This window comes from Oncorhynchus clarkii, chromosome 2, assembly GCF_045791955.1.
Source record: "Oncorhynchus clarkii lewisi isolate Uvic-CL-2024 chromosome 2, UVic_Ocla_1.0, whole genome shotgun sequence".
NCBI classification, from domain to species: Eukaryota; Metazoa; Chordata; class Actinopteri; order Salmoniformes; family Salmonidae; genus Oncorhynchus; species Oncorhynchus clarkii.
The window spans coordinates 49,855,942-49,875,584 of NC_092148.1; the positions used below are offsets into that span (position 1 = coordinate 49,855,942).

General features: G+C 42.3%; 1 protein-coding gene across 8 annotated transcripts in view; it reads left to right on the top strand.

The window, feature by feature from the left end:
* The first annotated feature begins 4,201 nt into the window (after positions 1-4,201).
* LOC139368980 (pleckstrin homology domain-containing family A member 7-like) overlaps positions 4,202-19,643 on the top strand; it is a 163,663-nt gene continuing 148,221 nt past the window's right edge. For all 8 annotated transcript variants that reach the window (XM_071108517.1, XM_071108524.1, XM_071108534.1 and 5 more), the window contains exons 1-3: positions 4,202-4,314; positions 4,444-4,520; positions 4,695-4,752. In XM_071108517.1, coding sequence (XP_070964618.1) covers positions 4,232-4,314; positions 4,444-4,520; positions 4,695-4,752 — 218 coding nt within the window. In that variant the 5' untranslated portion in view covers positions 4,202-4,231. The remainder of the gene's footprint in view (positions 4,315-4,443; positions 4,521-4,694; positions 4,753-19,643) is intronic.

Here is a 19,643-nt window from a genome sequence, read left to right on the forward strand (position 1 = left end):
GTGGCTATTTGATCATAATGTAGGCCTACCAGTGGCCTACCGTAAAAAGAAATGGAGAAAATGCATCCCATAACATTTTAACATGGAACTAGCTGTTCTATCATTCAGCCTACAGCAGCAGCCAATGTGTGGTGTCAAAGTAGGCTTACAATCCATGAGACTTTGAAAAAAGACATGCATGGCTTGACATTAACCTGTTTATCCACTTGTCCTTCAGACAAGGAGGTTACTGAAAATGTTGTGTTGTTTGATGCAAAAAAACATTATACAAAATGAAATGCATTATTATTCCCATACCATTATTACAGAGAATCAAACAAATGATGCTATTTGTCTGCCTATCTGCCTATTGGATACTTATTCAAGCCTGTCTCGAAAACACTGCCCCTTTAAAGATAAAAAAGCTCTTTACCTGACTCGCTTTTCAAAGTCTAAAAATGTATATATTTTGTGCTCTTGTAGGAAGCAATCACTTCCTTATTGCTGACTACAAATGATATATAACTGGGCTAATAACTCACAAACTAGCAAAGGATATGAACAAAATGTGCAGACGTGGCGACATGCAGCTCTCACTTTGATCTCAAATCAAGCGCATATACTCACAACTGCTCAGTCTGTAAACACAGTCCAGTTCAATAAATGGCACAGATCCATATATGGCAATGGTCTATTTGCATATAGGCCTACTGCAGCTCTGATTGTTTATGCCGCACTGGTCTGTGTAGAGTACGGGCTGAGTAGTTTATTTTTAAAAAATGATTTCACCTTTATTTAACCAGGTAGGCTAGTTGAGAACCAGTTCTCATTTATAACTGTGACCTGGCCAAGATAAAGCAAAGCAGTGTGACAAAAACAACACAGAGTTACACATGGAATAAACAAACGTACAGTCAATAACACAATAGAAAAATCTGTATACAGTGTGTGCAAATGAAGTAAGGAGATAAGGCAATAAATAGGCCATAGTGGTGAAGTAATTACAATTTAGCAATTTACACGGGAGTGATATATGTGCAGATGAGGATGTGCAAGTAGAAATACTGGTGTGCAAAAGAGCAGAAAAACAAATGTGGGGATGAGGTAGGTAGTTTGTTGAATGGGCTATTTACAGATGGGGTGTGTACAGCTGCAGCGATCGGTAAGCTGCTCTGACAGCTGATGCTTAAAGTTAGTGAGAGAGATAGAAGTCTCCAACTTCAGTGATTTTTGCAGTTCGTTCCAGTCATTGGCAGTAGAGAACTGGAAGGAAAGGCGGCCAAAGGAGGTGTTGGCTTTTGGGATGACCAGTGAAATATACCTGCTGGAGCGCGTGCTACGGGTGGGTGTTGCTATGGTGACCAGTGAGCTGAGATAACCTAGCAAAGACTTATAGATAACCTGGAGCCAGTTGGTTGGGCGACGAATATGTAGGGAGGACCAGCCAACGAGAGCATACAGGTCGCAGTGGTGGGTAGTATATGGGGCTTTGGTGACAAAACGGATGGCACTGAGATAGACTGCATCCAATTTGCTGAGTAGAGTGTTGGAAGCTATTTTGTAAATGACATCACTGAAGTCAAGGTTCGGTAGGATAGTCAGTTTTACGAGGGTATGTTTGGCAGCATGAGTGAAGGAGGCTTTGTTGTGAAATAGGAAGCCGATTCTAGATTTAATTTTGGATTGGATATGCTTCATATGAGTTTGGAAGGAGAGTTTGCAGTCTAGCCAGACACCTAGGTATTTATAGATGTCCACATATTCTAAGTCAGAACCGTCCAGAGTAGTGATGCTAGTCGTGTCAATACAATAGAATCCTACTCCGATGCGTTCTGCCTACAACATAATCTCTTGCATAGTTTGTTTTGTTTCGGTATGTTCCATTGAAAGTGGCTAATGTTGATTCGATCACAATTGTCACAGTAAAGGGAAACGTTGATAGTGTTAACAGGGAAAACTCTAGAACAGTGGTCACCAACCTTTTCTTAATCAATATCACTTAGTGTCAAAATGCAAGCCGAGATCTACCTCTCAGTAAGCTATAGGCCCAATACATTATCACTGCATATTGGCATATTGCCCTGCCAACGCAGTTTTGTTTGGGACATTTAAAAAAATATATGTATGTTTCAAAATTTGAGGCAGGCTATATGATCACACCGGTAATAGATCATACATTTAAATAATATGCTTTTATTTTCCTGGGCTGATGGTGCCTGCATCTGATGGTCAGTCTCAGTGGAGGGAGAGAGCAGCAGACTGAGGGTCAGCCTCTCAACATCCCTCCGCTCTCCCTTTCCTCCACTGACACTGACCAAAAAGGGGCACCGCATTATTTTTGCCTCGTGCACAAATTCATGTTATTATGCCTATATGAACAGAGAAAGTGAAATAGGCTGAAACACCTGCACCTGCTTTATTAACTCAATTATATATTTTTAATACATTGTTTGCAAACTGATATGAGACATGTATTAATGCTAAAATAACATGCAAAACAGGTAAGGGACCAGTTGGTGAGCACTACTCTAGAAAATTGTGAAGTACAATCTCGTGCTTCTCTACGTGGGCTGATGTTTTCTGTGAGGCAGTCCCGGGAGAGCTGTGCAGCAGTCTCGGGGCCACTGCGCACACGCAGTTTAGAGGGAATGTTGCTCCCAAGACATGCTAACGTTGCACCAATAACAGGGGAAGTTAGCATTTTGTTGGTGGGAGGGATGATATTTACAGAGGCTCAACTTTCACCGGGGAAGGGGGGGACATGTCCCCACATTTTGAAATGTCCCCAGTTTTATCATTGGAATGTGATACAAAACGAGGCAACGGTGTGCTTTAGGACCCTGCGGACGACTCCGAGAAGGCCGGGAAGGCTGTTTGGAGTGTTTATCCGACTAGATATTTTTTTTAAATGATTTCTAAAAACAAAGTTGAGCCCCTGGATATTTATGCCTCAGGCTGTTGATTGTGGCCTGTAGAATGTTGTCACACTTCTCTTCAATGGCTGTGCGAAGTTGTTGGATTTTGGCGGGAACTGGAACATGCTGCCATACACGTCCATCCATAGGATCTCAAACCTGCTCAATGTGTGACATGTCTGGTGAGTATGCAGGCCATGGAATAACGGGGACATTTTCAGCGTCCAGGAATTGTGTACAGATCCTTGCAACATGGGCCCGCGCATTATCATGCTGAAACATGAGGTGATGGCGACGGATAAAAGGCACTACAATGGTCCTACAGAATCTCGTCACGGTATCTTTGTGCATTCAAATTGCCATCTATAAAATGCAATTGTGCTTCATTGTCCATAGCTTATGTCTGCCCATACCATAACCCCACCTCCACCACGGGGCACTCTGTTCACAACATTGACACCAGCAAACCGCTCGGCCACACAACTCTGTTCACAACATTGACACCAGCAAACCGCTCGGCCACACAACGCTATACACGTGCTCTGCGGTTGTGAAGTCAGTTGGATATACTGCCAAATTCTCAAAAAGACATTGGAAGCGGCTTATGGTAGAGAAATTAACATTCCATTCTCTGGCAACAGCTCTGGTGGACATTCCTGCAGTCAGCATGCCAATTGCACACTCCCTCAAAACTTGAGATATCTGTGGCATTGCATTGTATGACAAAACGGCACATTTTAGAGTGGCCTTTTATTGTCCCCAGCAGAAGGTGCGCCTGTGTAATGATCATGCTGTTTAATCAGATTCTTAATATGCCACACCTGTCAAGTGGATGGATTATCTTGGCAAAGGAGAAATGCTTACTAACACAAATATAAACAAATTTGTGCACAAAATGGGTTAATATTATTTTTGTGCATATGGAAAATGTCTGCCATCTTTTAGGGGACCAACATTTTACACGTTGCATTTATATTTTTGTTCAGTATAGACTGCCATGCACCGATTACCTCGGGGAACCTGCGTTAAATAAGAAAATACCTCTGAAAAACTATTTTGAGAGCAATAATTGGCTTACACGTGCAACTACAAAACCTTAAAGTAACCAAAGCCGCTACACGAGAGCTCCTTTTTTGTTTCCAACTACGTGTAACTTTCATTCGGTCGGCAGACAAAAGTAGGCTACTCAGAAAACGTACTTCTTCTCCGTCAACTGAGTAGTCTAGCTGACAGCCCTCCCCTTTATTCGCCTCTTCGCCCTGGCGGTGATCATTGGATTTTGAGTGCCCTGGAGAACTCCACGAAGAGGGAATGAAATAGGACTTCATACCAGGATCATGGCGGCGCCGCTCGGGCGGGAGACCTTACCTGAGCACTGGTCCTACGGTGTCTGCGGAGATGGCAGGGTGTTTTTCGTTCAGTGAGTCGAATATGTGCTTTTTGGCGAGGCGAAATGTGGTCGTTCTTCTTTTTTTGTTGGCTCTTTTAAAGGAGAGTTCGATTGTCTAGTGTTTATTTCCTCTTAACAGGTGTTTTGTCTTTCTGGCAGCGATGAAACGAACACGACTGCTTGGCTCCATCCGAAAACGGGCGAACCTGTCAATTCCGGACACATGATACGGTCAGGTATGCTTGCACTCGTATCAGATTATTAATGCCGTTTTGGCCTACTTCACAGAAGAACGGGTTTCTTTTGTGCGTTATTGATATACCGGTAGCCTAATGATGCACGAAACTTTCAGGGAATGCGCCTACCCTCGAAGGTAACGCACATTTTTTTTTTTTACTCGCCCAATGCAGATTTACCTCAAGGATGGGAAGAGGGTTTCACGGACGAAGGGGCCAGCTACTTCATAAAGTAAGTCAAAGCAATTGAATTCGACTATATTATGTCGTGGCGAAGTACCTGAGCGCACTACTGCCGTTGAGGTTACTAGGGGAGCAAAAAATATGGCTTCTCTAGCCTACTGACTGACACAGGTGTGTGTGTGGTGGGGGTGTTCATAGGTTAAAATACTTCAGTTACAGTTGGTTTACAACTAGCCCGATAATGGACAAAAGGAACCTACTTACTCCTTAGTCCAGGGATCTTACATGTTCTGTTTATACGCGAATTGGCTCTGGAAGCCAAAACAGCCAAATCCTCTATCTAAACGTGAACTGATTCTCAATTGTGGTATGGTTCTAGAAACATAAATCCCTCTACTTTCATATCACGTCAAAAATAATGTCACAAATGCTAAATACTTACCTAATGTACCCAGTGGCGATTTTAGCATGTCAGTCTTGGTGGGGCAAAACAAAAACATTTGGGATGCATTCCAGCAAAGCCACTACACAACACCAAACAATACATTAGTTGCACTATAACGATGCCAAACGGTGCCCATAAACTGTTAGAGCCTACATAAATCTGTCCCAACAGCAGAGCTGAGTCCCAACTCCTTACCACTGCTACACACCTGTCTTTCAGCGGAGCCTTGTCTGGCAGCAAAACCGTTCATTCAGCCTCTTTTACTGCCTTAAAAAAAAAAAATGCATACCTGATATGGCTGACTTGCTTAAACAAATGTAGTTTCTACTGACAATTGAGATGTCGTCCCCTTATGCCATAATTTGTACAAGTGGATAAGAGGCAATCTAATTAATGAGCAACCGATGACGGACGTAGTCAATATAACTATTTGTTCAGCACTTTTTGAAAGGTACAGTGACAGATGTCAGAACATGGGCCGTTCTTACAGTGCAAGTCAGAACCGTAGGATAAATAAACGGGGCATATAAACAGACACTGAAAGCTCTTAACAATATTCAATGATTCCATTTCTCTAAAACATGCTATGGGCTATTTGTGCACCACCAAGTCAGAACAGCAGGTGAAATTAGGAGGTGAAAATAGACCAAATTATTAGGGTGGTGCACTATTTGGGGTGGTACACTATTTGACGTGTTAAATAAGCTTTTCATTTGACATGTCAAATAACACAATTCTATTATAGAATGTTGTGTGTGTGCTGAATTTGCACGTGCAAGCCAAGCACCACAATACCGCGTTTGTGAAAATATACCAAATTATTAGGGTGAGGCACATGGGCTACTAAATGCTTACTACACAACATACACTTAGTATTAATTTCTTAGCTACAGTATACATTTCTCCCTTGCATATTACACCATTTATGCAGCAGCAGACAATACATTTTTGGACTCACCTTGTGAAGTTGGCGAAGCGGTCCTTTTGTAGGCACATTTTGTTATCAAAGTCTGGTATTCTCTGGATTTATGGTGGGAACTCTGGGAGAAAAAAAACCCACAGCCACTCCATTGAATAGCAGGCTAACGTTAGTGGTTTCTTTGCAACTCTTAGCCACTGATTCCTTCCAAACAACTCATTGTTGAATTTGCAATTTCCAACTTGTTGTGTAATGTTTATGTACAATGGCTGATGAGCACCGATATGTTTTATCTATAATTTCTCTTCATTATTTCCCTTCATATGACGGGTCGAAAAGGATTTGCCAGTAGATTGTCGACTTGATGACAACTGATGATGACAGCTGATGACGACTGCTAGCTAAGACTTTGAAAGTAAGATGTTGACATCAGTCCAATCAAAGCTACTGCAGATATGTGATTTGATGTCATTCTATCTGTGGCCAACAACCTTGAGCCTTCTTGGATGGGCTCTTCTAATATAACTCTACAGCAGAACCCAAGGGGCTAACAGTTTCGAGCTCTAACCTTAGAATTGGGGATGACGTATTGTTCCATGAGTGACAGAAAACTGAGCCAATCATGACAGACAACTGAGCCAATCAGGGGCAACGCTCTGTATTTTTTGTCTGGCTAGCACCACCACCAAAAAAAGCTCTGAGCTAGGCTGAAGCACCTGCATTTTGGAGCTGCTTTATTCAATAAACAAAAAAAGAGACCATGTTTGTATGACATAAAATAAAAAAGGTTTCACCCCATGCTTCCTGATGCAGCTCCCATAAGTTGGATTGGCTTGATGGGCACTTCTTATGTACCGTACGGTGAAGTGGCTCCCACAACAGCTCAATAGGGTTGAGATCCGGTGACTGTCCTGGCCACTCCATTATAGACATAATACCAGCTGACTGCTTCTTCCCTAAATAGTTATTGCATAGTTTGGAGCTGTGCTTTGAGTCATTGTCCTGTTGTAGGAGGAAATTGGCTCCAATTAAGCACCGTCCACAGGGTATGGCATGGCGTTGCAAAATGGAGTGATAGCCTTCCTTCTTCAAGATCCCTTTTACCTGTCCAAATCTACCACTTTACCACCACCAAAGCACCCCCAGACCATCACATTGCCTCCACCATGCTTGACAGATAGCATCAAGCACTCCTCCAGCATCTTTTCATTTTTTCTGCATCTCACTTCTTCTTTGTGATCCGAACACCTCAAACTTAGATTCGTCTGTCCATAACACTTGTTTCCAATCTTCCTCTGTCCAGTGTTTGTGTTCTTTTGCTCATCTTAATCTTTTCTTTTTATTGGCCAGTCTGAGATATGGCTTTTTCTTTTCAACTCTGCCTAGAAGGCCAGCATCCCGGAGTCGCCTCTTCACTGTTGACGTTGAGACTGGTGGTTTGTGGGTATTATTTAATGAAGCTGCCAGTTGAGGACTTGTGAGGCGTCTGTTTCTCAAACTAGACACTCTAATGTACTTGTCCTCTTGCCCAGTTGTGCACCGGGGCCTCTCACTCCTCTTTCTATTCTGGTTAGAACCAGTTTGCGCTGCTCTGTGAAGGGAGTAGTCCACAGTGTTGTACCAGATATTTAATTTCTTGGCATTTTCTCACTTGGAATAGCCATCATTTCTCAGAGCAAGAATAGAGTGACAAGTTTCAGAAGAAAGGTCTTTTGATTCTGACCATTTTGAGCCTGTAATCGAATCCACAAAGGCGGATGCTCCAGGTACTCAACTAGTCTAAAGAAGGCCAGTTTTATTGCTTCTTTAAGCAGAACAACAGTTTTCAGCTGTGCTAACATAATTGCAAAATGGTTTTCTAATGATCAATTAGCCTTTTTAAAATGATCAACTTGGATTAGCTAACAACATGCCATGGTAACACAGGAGTGATGGTTGCTGATAATGGGCCTCTGTATGCCTATGTAGATATTCCATAAAAAAATCAGCCATTTCCAGCTACAATAGTCATTTACAACACTAACAATGTCTACACTTTATTTTCTGATCAATTTGATGTTATTTTAATGGACACAATTTGCTTTTCTTTCAAAAACAAGAACATTTCTAAGTGACCCCAAACATTTGAAAGGTAGTGTGTGTGTGTGTGTGTGTGTGTGTGTGTGTGTGTGTGTGTGTGTGTGTGTGTGTCTGCCCCACCTGTCCTGAATGACGGGTCGCTACTGACTGTACCTCTGTTTTAAGCAGTTGCGCCCGACAGTATTTTTCTGCCTTCCTTCATCCAGGTGTTAAGGAGATGCAGCTAGCTAATTAGCACAGGTAGTCAGGTCTGTTTTCTGTAAACAAGCGCTGTACCATAGAGATGTGGCTGTGTGGGAACCCATAATCCTAACCCTATAAAGGTGTGTATCAATTGAACCTTAAAAAAAAATATATGTATACATTTTTATTTTTTTTCTTGCTGATATGAAAGATTAGGTCCTTATGCTACCAAGACTGTACCGCAAGCGATGCATGTTAATGTTCAGACCTAGCGTCCCGGGGCTCTTAACAAACCCCCCCCCCCCCCCCCCCCCCGTACGGAAGACGCCTTCGTCCAATGACTCTTATGTATAATGTAATGGAACTGAGAGTCATGATCAAGGGCTAGTATACAACGCACCCTCTCTTGTTGACTTGCTTGCGTATTGAACGTTTGTTGCTGTTGTTTGACTATTTGGAAAGTTGGTTGTTCAATATCACAGCTACTGCTTTAGGCTGTGAAAAATGTTGCTTGTGTTTGACCATATGATTCGGGATGTTTTTGACATCTACGACACTTATGATCTTGACGTGAGGCTCGATGTGTTATTGTGTACCTCTTCGCTATTAGATTCAGTAAGGTGTATTGGGCTACTGTCGATTTACACACGAGTTGAGATTTCACACGTTGATTTCTGCTGTTATTGTAGGATTGTGAAGGCCCAGCACTCTTGATACCTATAAAGGGAGGTAATGTAAACAACATAGCACAGGAGAACGAGGGCACTTACATGCTATTTGCTAAGGTCAGTGTTCAATGAAGTTCCTTTTCCAGTGTCTCGTGTCTGTCTCCACTCTAAAATGTGACCTTTTATTTAACTAGGCAAGAAATTTTAAGAACATTTTCTTATTTACAATGACGGCCTACACCGGCCAAACCCGGGACGAAGCTGGGCCAATTGTGCGCCGCCCTATGGGACTCCCAATCACGGCCGCTTGTGATTCAGCCTGGATTCAAACCAGGGTGCCTGTAGTGCAGTGCCTTAGACCGCTGTGCCACTCGGGAGCCCCGAGCTCCTTGCCAGGAGTGCGGAGCATCACAACTGGTACCTGGCATTATGTCGTGTTATGATTCCAGATACCCCTACTGTGACATAGGGCCTGCTGTTATGTGACATAATGCTATTATGCAACTCATATATATATATATATATATATATATGAGACTCCAATACTGAAAGATGCAAACTTCAGAGGCCTGGACCTCACCTATAGCTCTCTTTTTGACATCCATCCACCTGTGTTGTCTTCAAACTATTCCTCCTTTGGGAGTTTGCGTTTCGTACGGCCTCGTCTCTGGCCACACAATTGCCACATGAGTGGGAACCTTGTGGAGAAATAACGTGACGTACATGACACCCTTCCAACCCAATATCCTATTCTAGTTGTGGGGAGGACTATTTCCAAAGGTTATGTTTCTGTTGCATCTCTCAATGTTTGCTCTGGCCGTCACTGCTACTGACTGGCTGAACATGTTTTCTTTTTCTTTTCCTTTTTTTTACAATATCAAAGAGCTCTCTCCAATGGAATGTGTTTTTCATTGTCTTTGGACCCTCAGTTCTGTGATTTACGACCTCTCCCTGTGATCTGAATGTCCACTTAAAGTAACCGTTATGCCCTTAGATTGGTGCAGTCTGTTTTTATCAAGTGTGTGTGTGTGTGTCTGTCTTAATCCGCCCCATTTCTTGAATTCTCTCATAACACAACCCCACCCAGTCAATTTACTATTGTCCATTTTTTGGCATTCTCTTCAGAGACATGAAAGGGAAAGGGGGATACCTAGTCAGTTGTACAACAGAATGTCTTCAACTGAAATGTGTCTTCCGCTTTTAACCCAACCACTCTGAATCAGAGAGGTGCGGGGGGCTGCCTTAATCGACATCCACGTCTTCGGGGCACCCGGGGAACAGTGTGTTAACTGCCTTGCTCATACCACAGACATGGGAGAGTTCTGGTGAAATGCCCTCTCACTGTGTTTCTCTCTCGCTCAGGAGTAGTGTGGTCTAGCCTGGTCCCAGGTCTGTTTGTGTTGTCTTACAAACTCCTACGGCCAATGTCAATCAATTAGGTGCAAACAAGCCTGGGACCAGGACCGTGACAAATGTTTTTTGTTTTGGCTCTGTACTCCAGCACTTTGGATGACACAATGACAGAGGACTAATCATGAACACTAATTGTAATACAATAATAAATAAAAAAATCCTTTCTTTAGATACTTAATCTGTCCTTTCTCCGGTTTGTCAAGCCAGCTCTCTATGTCAACTACCTGAATGGAGCTGTGTGCTTTAAGTGGAAAGAACTACTGAAAGTGTACCCACTTTTTAGACCACCAAAACACTTATCTCCCAGAGGCACTCGTGAAAGAAAAGAGCATGTACCCACCTGTGCATTCACAACATCTCACCGCATATTTTTAACCGTCTTTGTTAAAATATGTGCGTCACCAAAACGCAGCCATCCGAAACCTCATTCTTTCTACTTACTAACACATCAACAAAACAGACTGAGTTCAAAGATGATGATGATGATGAATTCATTATGGCAATAGGATGGCCAAATGTGTGCCTTATCTGTGCCTCTGGCTGTTTGCATTGGGCCACATTTCATATCCGTCTCAACTGTTACTCCTCCAGACTCTTATTTGCCTGGGCTTTGTGGTGAATAGTCCCGCTTACGCTCCAGGGGAGGGTCCACAGACCCATACGTCACATACACCCCCCTCCTCCCTTTGGACGTCAGGGGCTACAAATGGGGGGGGGGGGTGTAGCTTGTTCGGGGCCCCTTCAGGAGTCCCTTGAGCCTGCTATCGTGCGTGTGCTGCAGGGGCAGAGCGGGATCAAATTCTAGGGATGAAAGAGGAAAACTAGGGGATAAACCCCTCGCAGAAATGTCAGAGGGATCTTAACTCCGGCTGTGCCTATTGGAGGAGGGATGGTTGGTACTGGGGGGGGGGGATGCAGATGGCACAGCCAGGAGTGAGTAGCAGATGTCAGGGCCAATCTCTAATGAAAGATGGCACTTCTAGCCTCCCCCTAAACCCAAGTCCTCCTAGCCTCCTCCTTTAGCCTGTTAGCAGATCTGAAGACACTGGGTAGGTGGGAGCAAAATGATAATGGCTCCACTTAGACCTCCAAGGGGCTTTGGAGAGCTGTATAGGTCTTTCTACAAATAATTGGGCCAATGTGTGACATTGGAATCAACATTTCAAAATGTTTTGAAATAAATACATATTTATTTTTACATTTATGCAGTTCCACCTGTGTATGTACTTATTGGAATAAAAGTGAATTTATGCAAATTTGCCCATAACTCCTCCTATACAACAACAACAGGCCTAGGACTATACATCCTTTAAAAACCTCTTAAGGATCCCGTAGGATCGGTGGGATGGTTGTTTTACTGGGACGGTTGTAGCTAATGTGACTAGAATGACGTTGTAAGCAGTGGCGAGTTTAGCATGTAAATCTTGGTGGGGAAAAAATATAGAAAATGTTGGATGCATGCCAGCAAAGCCACTACACAACACTAAACAATACATGAATTGCACTATAACGGTGTCCCAACAGCAGAGTCCCTACAACAGTCCCAACACCTTACCACTGCTACACCTGGCTATCAACAGAGCCTTGTCTGGCAGAGAAACAGTTCATTCAGCCTAATTTACTGCCTTTAAAAAAATCATTGCTGATATGGCTGACTTGCTTAAACAAATGTAGGTTCTACTGACAATTGAGATGTACAAACTATGGCATAAGGGGACAACGAGCGGATAAGAGGCAATCTGTCATTTTGATGAAGACTAATGAGCGAGCGATGAGGGACGTCTTCAATAACTTGTGTTCAGCACGTTTGAAATGTACAGCGACAGAATTCACAACATGGGCCGTTCTTAAAGTGTTCTCTCTGTACACCAAGTCAGAACCGTAGGATAAATAAAGGGGGCATATAAGCAGACAATGAAAGCTCTTATAATGTTTGATTACATTCTCTAAAACAGGTTAGGCTTCATGTGCACCTTGAGCCTTCTTGGAAGGGCTATTCTAATGTAACTCTATGGCAGGACCCAAAGGGATTAAATATTTGATGTCCTCCCTGACTAAGGACTTAGACTTTGCCTGTGATGTAGTGTCCCCATGAGTGACAGAACACTGAGCCAATCACGGCGCAATGCTCCTATTTTCTGCTGGCTTCCCCCACCACAGAAAGCACTGAAGTAGGCTGAAACACCTGCATTTTGGAGCTGCCTTACTCAAAAAAGCAATAAAGAGACCATGTTTGTATGCTGCTTTATTTACTCAATGATATATACAGTGGGGCAAAAAAGTATTTAGTAAGTGTAAGTTCTCCCACTTAAAAAGATGAGAGGCCTGTAATTTTTATCATAAGTACACTTCAACTATGACAGACAAAATGAGAAAAAAATCCAGAAAATCACATTGTAGGATTTTTAATTAATTTATTTAAATTTATTTAATTTGCAAATAAATTCATTAAAAATCCTACAATGTGATTTTCTGGATTTTTTTTTCCTCATTTTTGTCTGTCAGAGTTGAAGTGTACCTATGATGAAAATTACAGGCCTCATCTTTTTAAGTGGGAGAACGTGCACAATTGGTGGCTGACTAAATACTTTTTTGCCCCACTGTGTGTGTGTGTATATGTGTATATATATATATATATATATATATATATATATATATATTTTTTACATTGTTTACATTGTTTGCAAACTGATATGTGACACGTATTAATGCCAAAATAACATGCAAAACAGGCAAGCCAATGGTTGTAAGTAACTGCAAACTTTCCAGGGCATAGACAAATTCTTGTCATTCTAACTCCACTGTCCAATTACAGTAGCTATTACAGTGAATAAATACAGTGCTATTGTTTGAGAAGAGTGCACAACAAAACTTATCACAGCAACTGGTTTGATACATTCACCTCTGAAGTTAGATTACTGAATGCAAGTACATTATTTTTGATTTGTCATCCTGAGGGTCCCAGAGTTCGATAAAATACATTTTTATATTCAAATGTAGGAACTGGGTTCTACAGTTTGAACCCCTGCTGTCTCTGGCCCCACATCCACCCCGCCCGGCGGTCTAGATGTGTGAAGGTTAGTGTTTTTTCTGTAGGGAAGCTAATTATCCATCATGTATGACATTCCTGGGAGTGTGTAAACTTAAATTGTGTATTACCATATCATTTTTGTATGTTCTCTATAGTTATGTACTTGAAACTGTATCAATTGACCAGTTCGGCACAAGAGCAGACTTGATAGACGATATTGTGCAGTATTGCAATGCTTCACTCGATCAGTCTGAAACGTTGCACACACACTGCTGCCATCTTGTGGCCAAAACCTTAATTGCACCTAAACTCCTGTATGATATTATGGACTTTCTCTTGCATTTCAAAGATTATTAAAAAAACAGGAAGTGCATGTTTTTTTGTTTGTATTATCTTTGACCAGATCTAATGTTATAAATTCTCCTATATTAATTTCACATTTGTACAAACTTCAAAGTGTTTCTTTTCAAATGGTATCAAGAATATCCATATCCTTGCTTCAGGTCCTGAGCTTCAGGTCCTTAGCTACAGGCAGTTAGATATGGGTATGTAATTTTAGGCAAAAATGTAAAAAAAGGGTCCAATCCTGCAGGGTTCATACAGACATTGACAAGTCAAGTTCAAGGACTTTCAGGGAATTTTTCATGGACTTCAATGTTATACAATTGTGGCGTTTTTATAATTTAACATATAGGGCCTAATATAAACTCAGCAAATAAAGAATTGTCCTCTCACTGTCAACTGCGTATATTTTCAGCAAACTCAACATGTGTAAATATAACAAGATTCAACAACTGAGACACAAACTGAACAAGTTCCACTAACATGTGACTAACAGAAATTGAATAATGTGTCCCTGAACAAAGGGGGGGGGGGTCTAAAGTAACAGTCAGTATCTGGTGTGGCCACCAGCTGCATTAAGTACTGCAGGACATCTCCTCATGGACTGCACCGGATTTTCCAGTTCTTGCTGTGAGATGTTACCCCACTCTTCCACCAAGTACCTGCAAGTTCCCAGACATTTCAGGGGGGAATGGCCCTAGCCCTCACCCTCTGATCCAACAGGTGCCAGACATCCGGGCTCTTCGCTGGCCATGGCAGAACATTGACACTGACATATGAGGAGGAGGATGTCTTCCCTGTAACACACAGTGTTGAGTTTGCCTGCAATGACAAGCTCAGTCTGATGATGCTGTGACACATCATCGGACGCGAGTGAACCACCCCAGACCATGACGGACCCTCCACCTCCAAATCGATCCCACTCCAGAGTACAGGCCTCGGAGTAACGCTCATTCCTTCGACGATAAATGCAAATCTGACCATCACCCCTGGTGAGAGAGAACCGCAACTCGTCAGTGAAGAGCACTTTTTGCCAGTCTTGTCTGGTCCAGTGACGGTGGTTTTGTGCCCATAGGCAACATTGATGCCTGTGAGGACCTGCCTGACTCCAGGCCTATAAGCCCTCAGTCCAGCCTCTCTCAGCCTATTGCAGACAGTCTGCGCACTGATGGAGGGATTGTGCGTTCCTGGTGTAACTTGGGAAGTTGTTGCCATCCTGTACCTGTCCCGCAGATGTACTGTTCGGATGTACCGACCCTGTGCAGGTGTTGTTACACGTAGTCTGCCACTGCGAGGACGATCAGCTGTCCGTCCTGTCTCCCTGTAGTACTGTCTTAGGCGTCTCACAGTACGGACATTGCAATTCATTGCCCTGGCCACATCTGCAGTCCTCATACCTCCTTGCAGCATGCCTAAGGCACGTTCACGCAGATGAGCAGGGACCCTGGGCATCTTTCTTTTGGTGTTTTTCAGTCAGTAGAAAGGCCTCTTTAGTGTCCTAAGTTTTCATAACTGTGACCTTAATTGCCTACCGTCTGTAAGCTGTTAGTGTCTTAACGACCGTTCCACAGGTGCATGTTCATTAATTGTTTATGGTTCATTGAACAAGCATCGGAAACGGTGTTTAAACCCTTTACAATTTTTCTTTGAAAGACAGGGTCCTGAAAAAGGGACGTTTCTTTTTTTTGCTGAGTTTAGAACCCCCCCCTCCCAAAAAGCTTGCAAAAATTGTAAAAGAAAAAGTAGGCCATTACCTCAATTTTTTTAAGGCCTAGATATTCAAATTGTTATTATATTCTAAAATATGTGAACATTGCCTGACTAAATAGATTGGATGCCTGCATGGAGATTATTTCCATGTGGCTGACGCAGGTACACATAATAAAACCACAAATAGAGGTAGCATTAATCTCATTGTTATTTTTATAATGAGAAAATGAGTTTCCTTTTTTAATGTAAGGATTTGTATGGAAAGCCAAGTTGAAGCCAACATTCATATTGTCATCATCACTGCAAATGTTTTTTACCGCAGCAGAGTAGCGCAACACCCTTCAATTAAAGTGGTGGGAAACAAACGAAAGTGGCCACGTCTCTCACAAAAACAGATTTCAAAAAATTGTAGTCACTGATAATTATAAGGGAGCAGGAGAACTTAAAAATTGGCTACAATAATTGCAAGGACTTTTCAAGCACCAAATTGACAATGTCCGATTTTTCAAGGTAGGCCTATTCCAGTACGTGATTTTCTGTGCTCCCAAGTTCAAGTAGGCTACTTCATGCCCCTTGTATTGTTTAACGTTGCCGGTGTAACATGGAAAACAAGATGTATTTGTCATGACTTCATTACCAGATCATCATTGTGAATAAGCCCACTAGGCGATGTCATTTGTCATTATTTAAGGGATAATGCCAGAGAAGCCGGTGTTTTGGAGGATAAATTGCCACTGGTATTAGGCCCGAGACAATGTTAAAGCTAACGAGACCCTGCTGTAAATCAAGCAGACGACAACAGATGATCAACCTCAATTCGCTAGGGATATTAGATCCAACGTGGAACCAGACACCACTGTCTTCACCGGCATAACGAATGGCACGCCAAAATATTCTGGACATTCCTCGCAAATGCACCCCCCCCCCCCCCCCCCCCCAGCACTTGGGCTGCTGTTGCATTGCATGCACTCACGACAGCTGTTCGTCACTCGCCTGTCATTCTGATAATTCCTTCCTGTGTAATTAAACAGCTCAACACCAGATGTAATACCACAATTTATTATGCATTATTATGCATTATTGATACCTAGGTTTTTAGGTATCAAGTATCTTTCTGTTAGAAGTATTAGATTTTTCAATTGCATTTATTATTTTGCATTTGTGTGCCCATAAACTGTTTTCACCATGTAACAAGGAGACACACAAAGTTGCGTAGTTAAACTGCATTTCTGACCGCTCGATCCTTGGAGTCCTACAAGGTTAAATGTCTAATTTCACTGATTTAATGCTTACTATGTGATATAACGACAACTTACACTGCCATAAATGCAAGGACAGAAAAGTACTGTTTTGTCACACGGTTTTGGACCAGTACCCTAGCTTTATAGAAAGATCCATGTGAGTTTAACTACGAACGGTATATTTATTACTAAAATTGCTTGATCAAACCCACTTGACCTAAAGCCGTCAGTAGCTCTGGGCGTTCAGGATGCAATATACAGCTCTTATGCATATAACGAATAACCACATGTAGCATCTGCACTGGGATTCGATAGCATGCTGCTGCCACCTGCAGCGCTAGAGCTGGGAACTGCCCGGGACCTCATGATACGATCTCATCACTCATGTGCTGATACGATGTGTTATTTCAAAGAAGCAACCCTAGCTTAACATCACACTTGGGTGGCTGGTGTTGACATAGAAGATTACATGAAACATTGTTCTTTGTAACATTGTCTTAGATTGACTGTTTTACATACTTTAAGACTTTATATTCCTTGTATCAAAAACAAAGCAACATTTTTCTGGCGCTCTGGCCTTGACTGTGGAGAAAGCCACAGTGCCTTATGACTGCCTCCTGTGAGCTTGACCGGTCAGGCAAAGAGGAGCTGTGCTAAGCTCTTTACGGCTACGTCAGCTATCGTAGACGTCTTGTGATATCAAACAGGCTAAAAACCATGTGGTAACACTTGTTGCAAAACATTTCGATTCTACCCTGTTATGACACAAACTGTTTTTAAAGCTTAATGTGAAATTACAACAGCGAATAGGTTACTGCTAACAACGAGCACAACCCCCCCCCCCCCCCCCCCACATAATTGCACGGGTCATACAACAGCACAGTATGTCCTGCAAATTTTTTTCTTCCCATTTTCCACCATTTTCTTTTTCTCCCCAGCTCTGCAACAATAACATTGGTGGTGGGGTGGCGGTGGCGCTGTTTACGCCTTCTGCGGATTCCACCATTAGCTCAGTAGTCTAGTGGTAGCCTAATGCTAGCAATTTTAGTAAGATTGATTGTTTTGTTTCAGTGTCCTATGGGCTTACCAATAACGACACCCTATGTAGTGCACTACTTTTGTCCAGGGCCCGTAGGGTTCTGGTCAAACGCAGTGCGCTTTATAGGGAATAGGTTGCCATTTGGCATGAATACCATGGCTAATTCAAAGAGCAGCATTTTTGTGGCAGCCAAAGAAAGGCAGGTTAAGATGAAGCTCTGTAAGCAATTGTTTAAAAAACAACAACTTTGGGCTCAAAACAGGCAAACTGAGTTTGTGTTTGCTCGCTGTAATGCATTTTTGTTCTTTGGAAATGTCAAACCAAGGATGGTCTCCATGCATGGTTGTAGAATGTTTAATTGTTTTAGTGGAACTTTCTTTTGACAACTCTTAGTTGCAACTCAGTTATTTGACAACAAAGGGCCTATGGATCAGCCATTTCTATCTATCCATATATTGCCTGTCTGGTAGCTGGGCAATAGGAATATATCTCTGGTAGTGTGAGTGATTAACCTTTAGAGGAGTCACCGGTAAATCGTCTGTCTTACTCTATGAAAGAAACATCGGCCTTGGAGTCACAAATACTGTGTCATTGTTCAGTGTGACGAGCTGTGTATTTTTTGGAAGGAAGGGTTTTTGTATTCAGTTGCTGTCTGTAATGCACTCGGCAAAACAAATCAACACACACCGCATGACTGTCTGGATTGGCACCGACTTGAGTAAAACTTGAATATTTCCATTTTCTGTTCAAAAAGAGAGTATGAAAGAAGGGAGGGAGGCAAGGAGGGAAAGAGGGGTTGGGTGTCCTTGGAAAGAGGGATAATTTTTCTCTGAATCAGAGCTTCCCAGTGGGCTTGTTGTGCTGAGGCTGCTTGTTCTTGCCCCTCAAACACTCTCTCATATATATATATATATATATATATATATATATATATATATATATATATATATATATATATATATATATATATATATATACACACACACACACACACTTTTTCTTGCCACTGTGTGTGAACCCTTTGGAAATACCTGGATTTCTGCATAAATTGATCATACAATTTGATCTGATCTTCATCTAGGTCACACCAATAGTACAAACGCAGTCTTCTTAAACTAATAACACACAAACAATGATATGTTTTCATGTCTTTACTGAACACACAGTGTAAACTTTCACAGTGCAGGGTGGGGAGGGTATGTGAACCCTTGGATTTAATAACTGGTTGACCCTCCTTTGGCAGCAATAACCTCAACCAAACGTTTTCTGTAGTTGCGGATCAGACCTGCGCAACGGTCAGGAGGAATTCTGTACTATTCCTCAGTTAAGCAATATTCTTGGGATGTCTGGTGTGACCTGCTCTCTTGAGGTCATGCCACAGCATCTCAATCGGGTTGAGGTCAGGACTGGGCCACTCCAGAAGGTGTATTTTCTTTGGTTGAAACCATTCTGTTGTTGATTTACTTCTGTGTTTTGGGTCGTTGTTGTGTTGCATCACCCAACTTCTGTTGAGCTTCAATTGGCGGACAGGTAGCTTAACATTCTCCTGCAAAATGTCTCGATAAACTTGAAATCATTTTCCCGTTGACGATAGCAAGCGGCACTGGCTCTGAGGCAGCAAAGCAGCCCCAAATCACGATGCTCAACATAGACACGAAAAATACAACAATTTGTGTGTTTGAGCACACTGTTTGTCTATTTTTGTGACCTTAGATGAAGATCAGATCAAATTTGATGATCAATTGATGCAGAAATACAGGTAATTCCAAAGGGTTCACATACCTTTTCTTGCCACTGCAGTCAGTCTGTGAGAATAAGGGATGCAGGGAGTTTCTGCTGTGACTCAGCTAGGTATTTCCAAGGTTGAGGG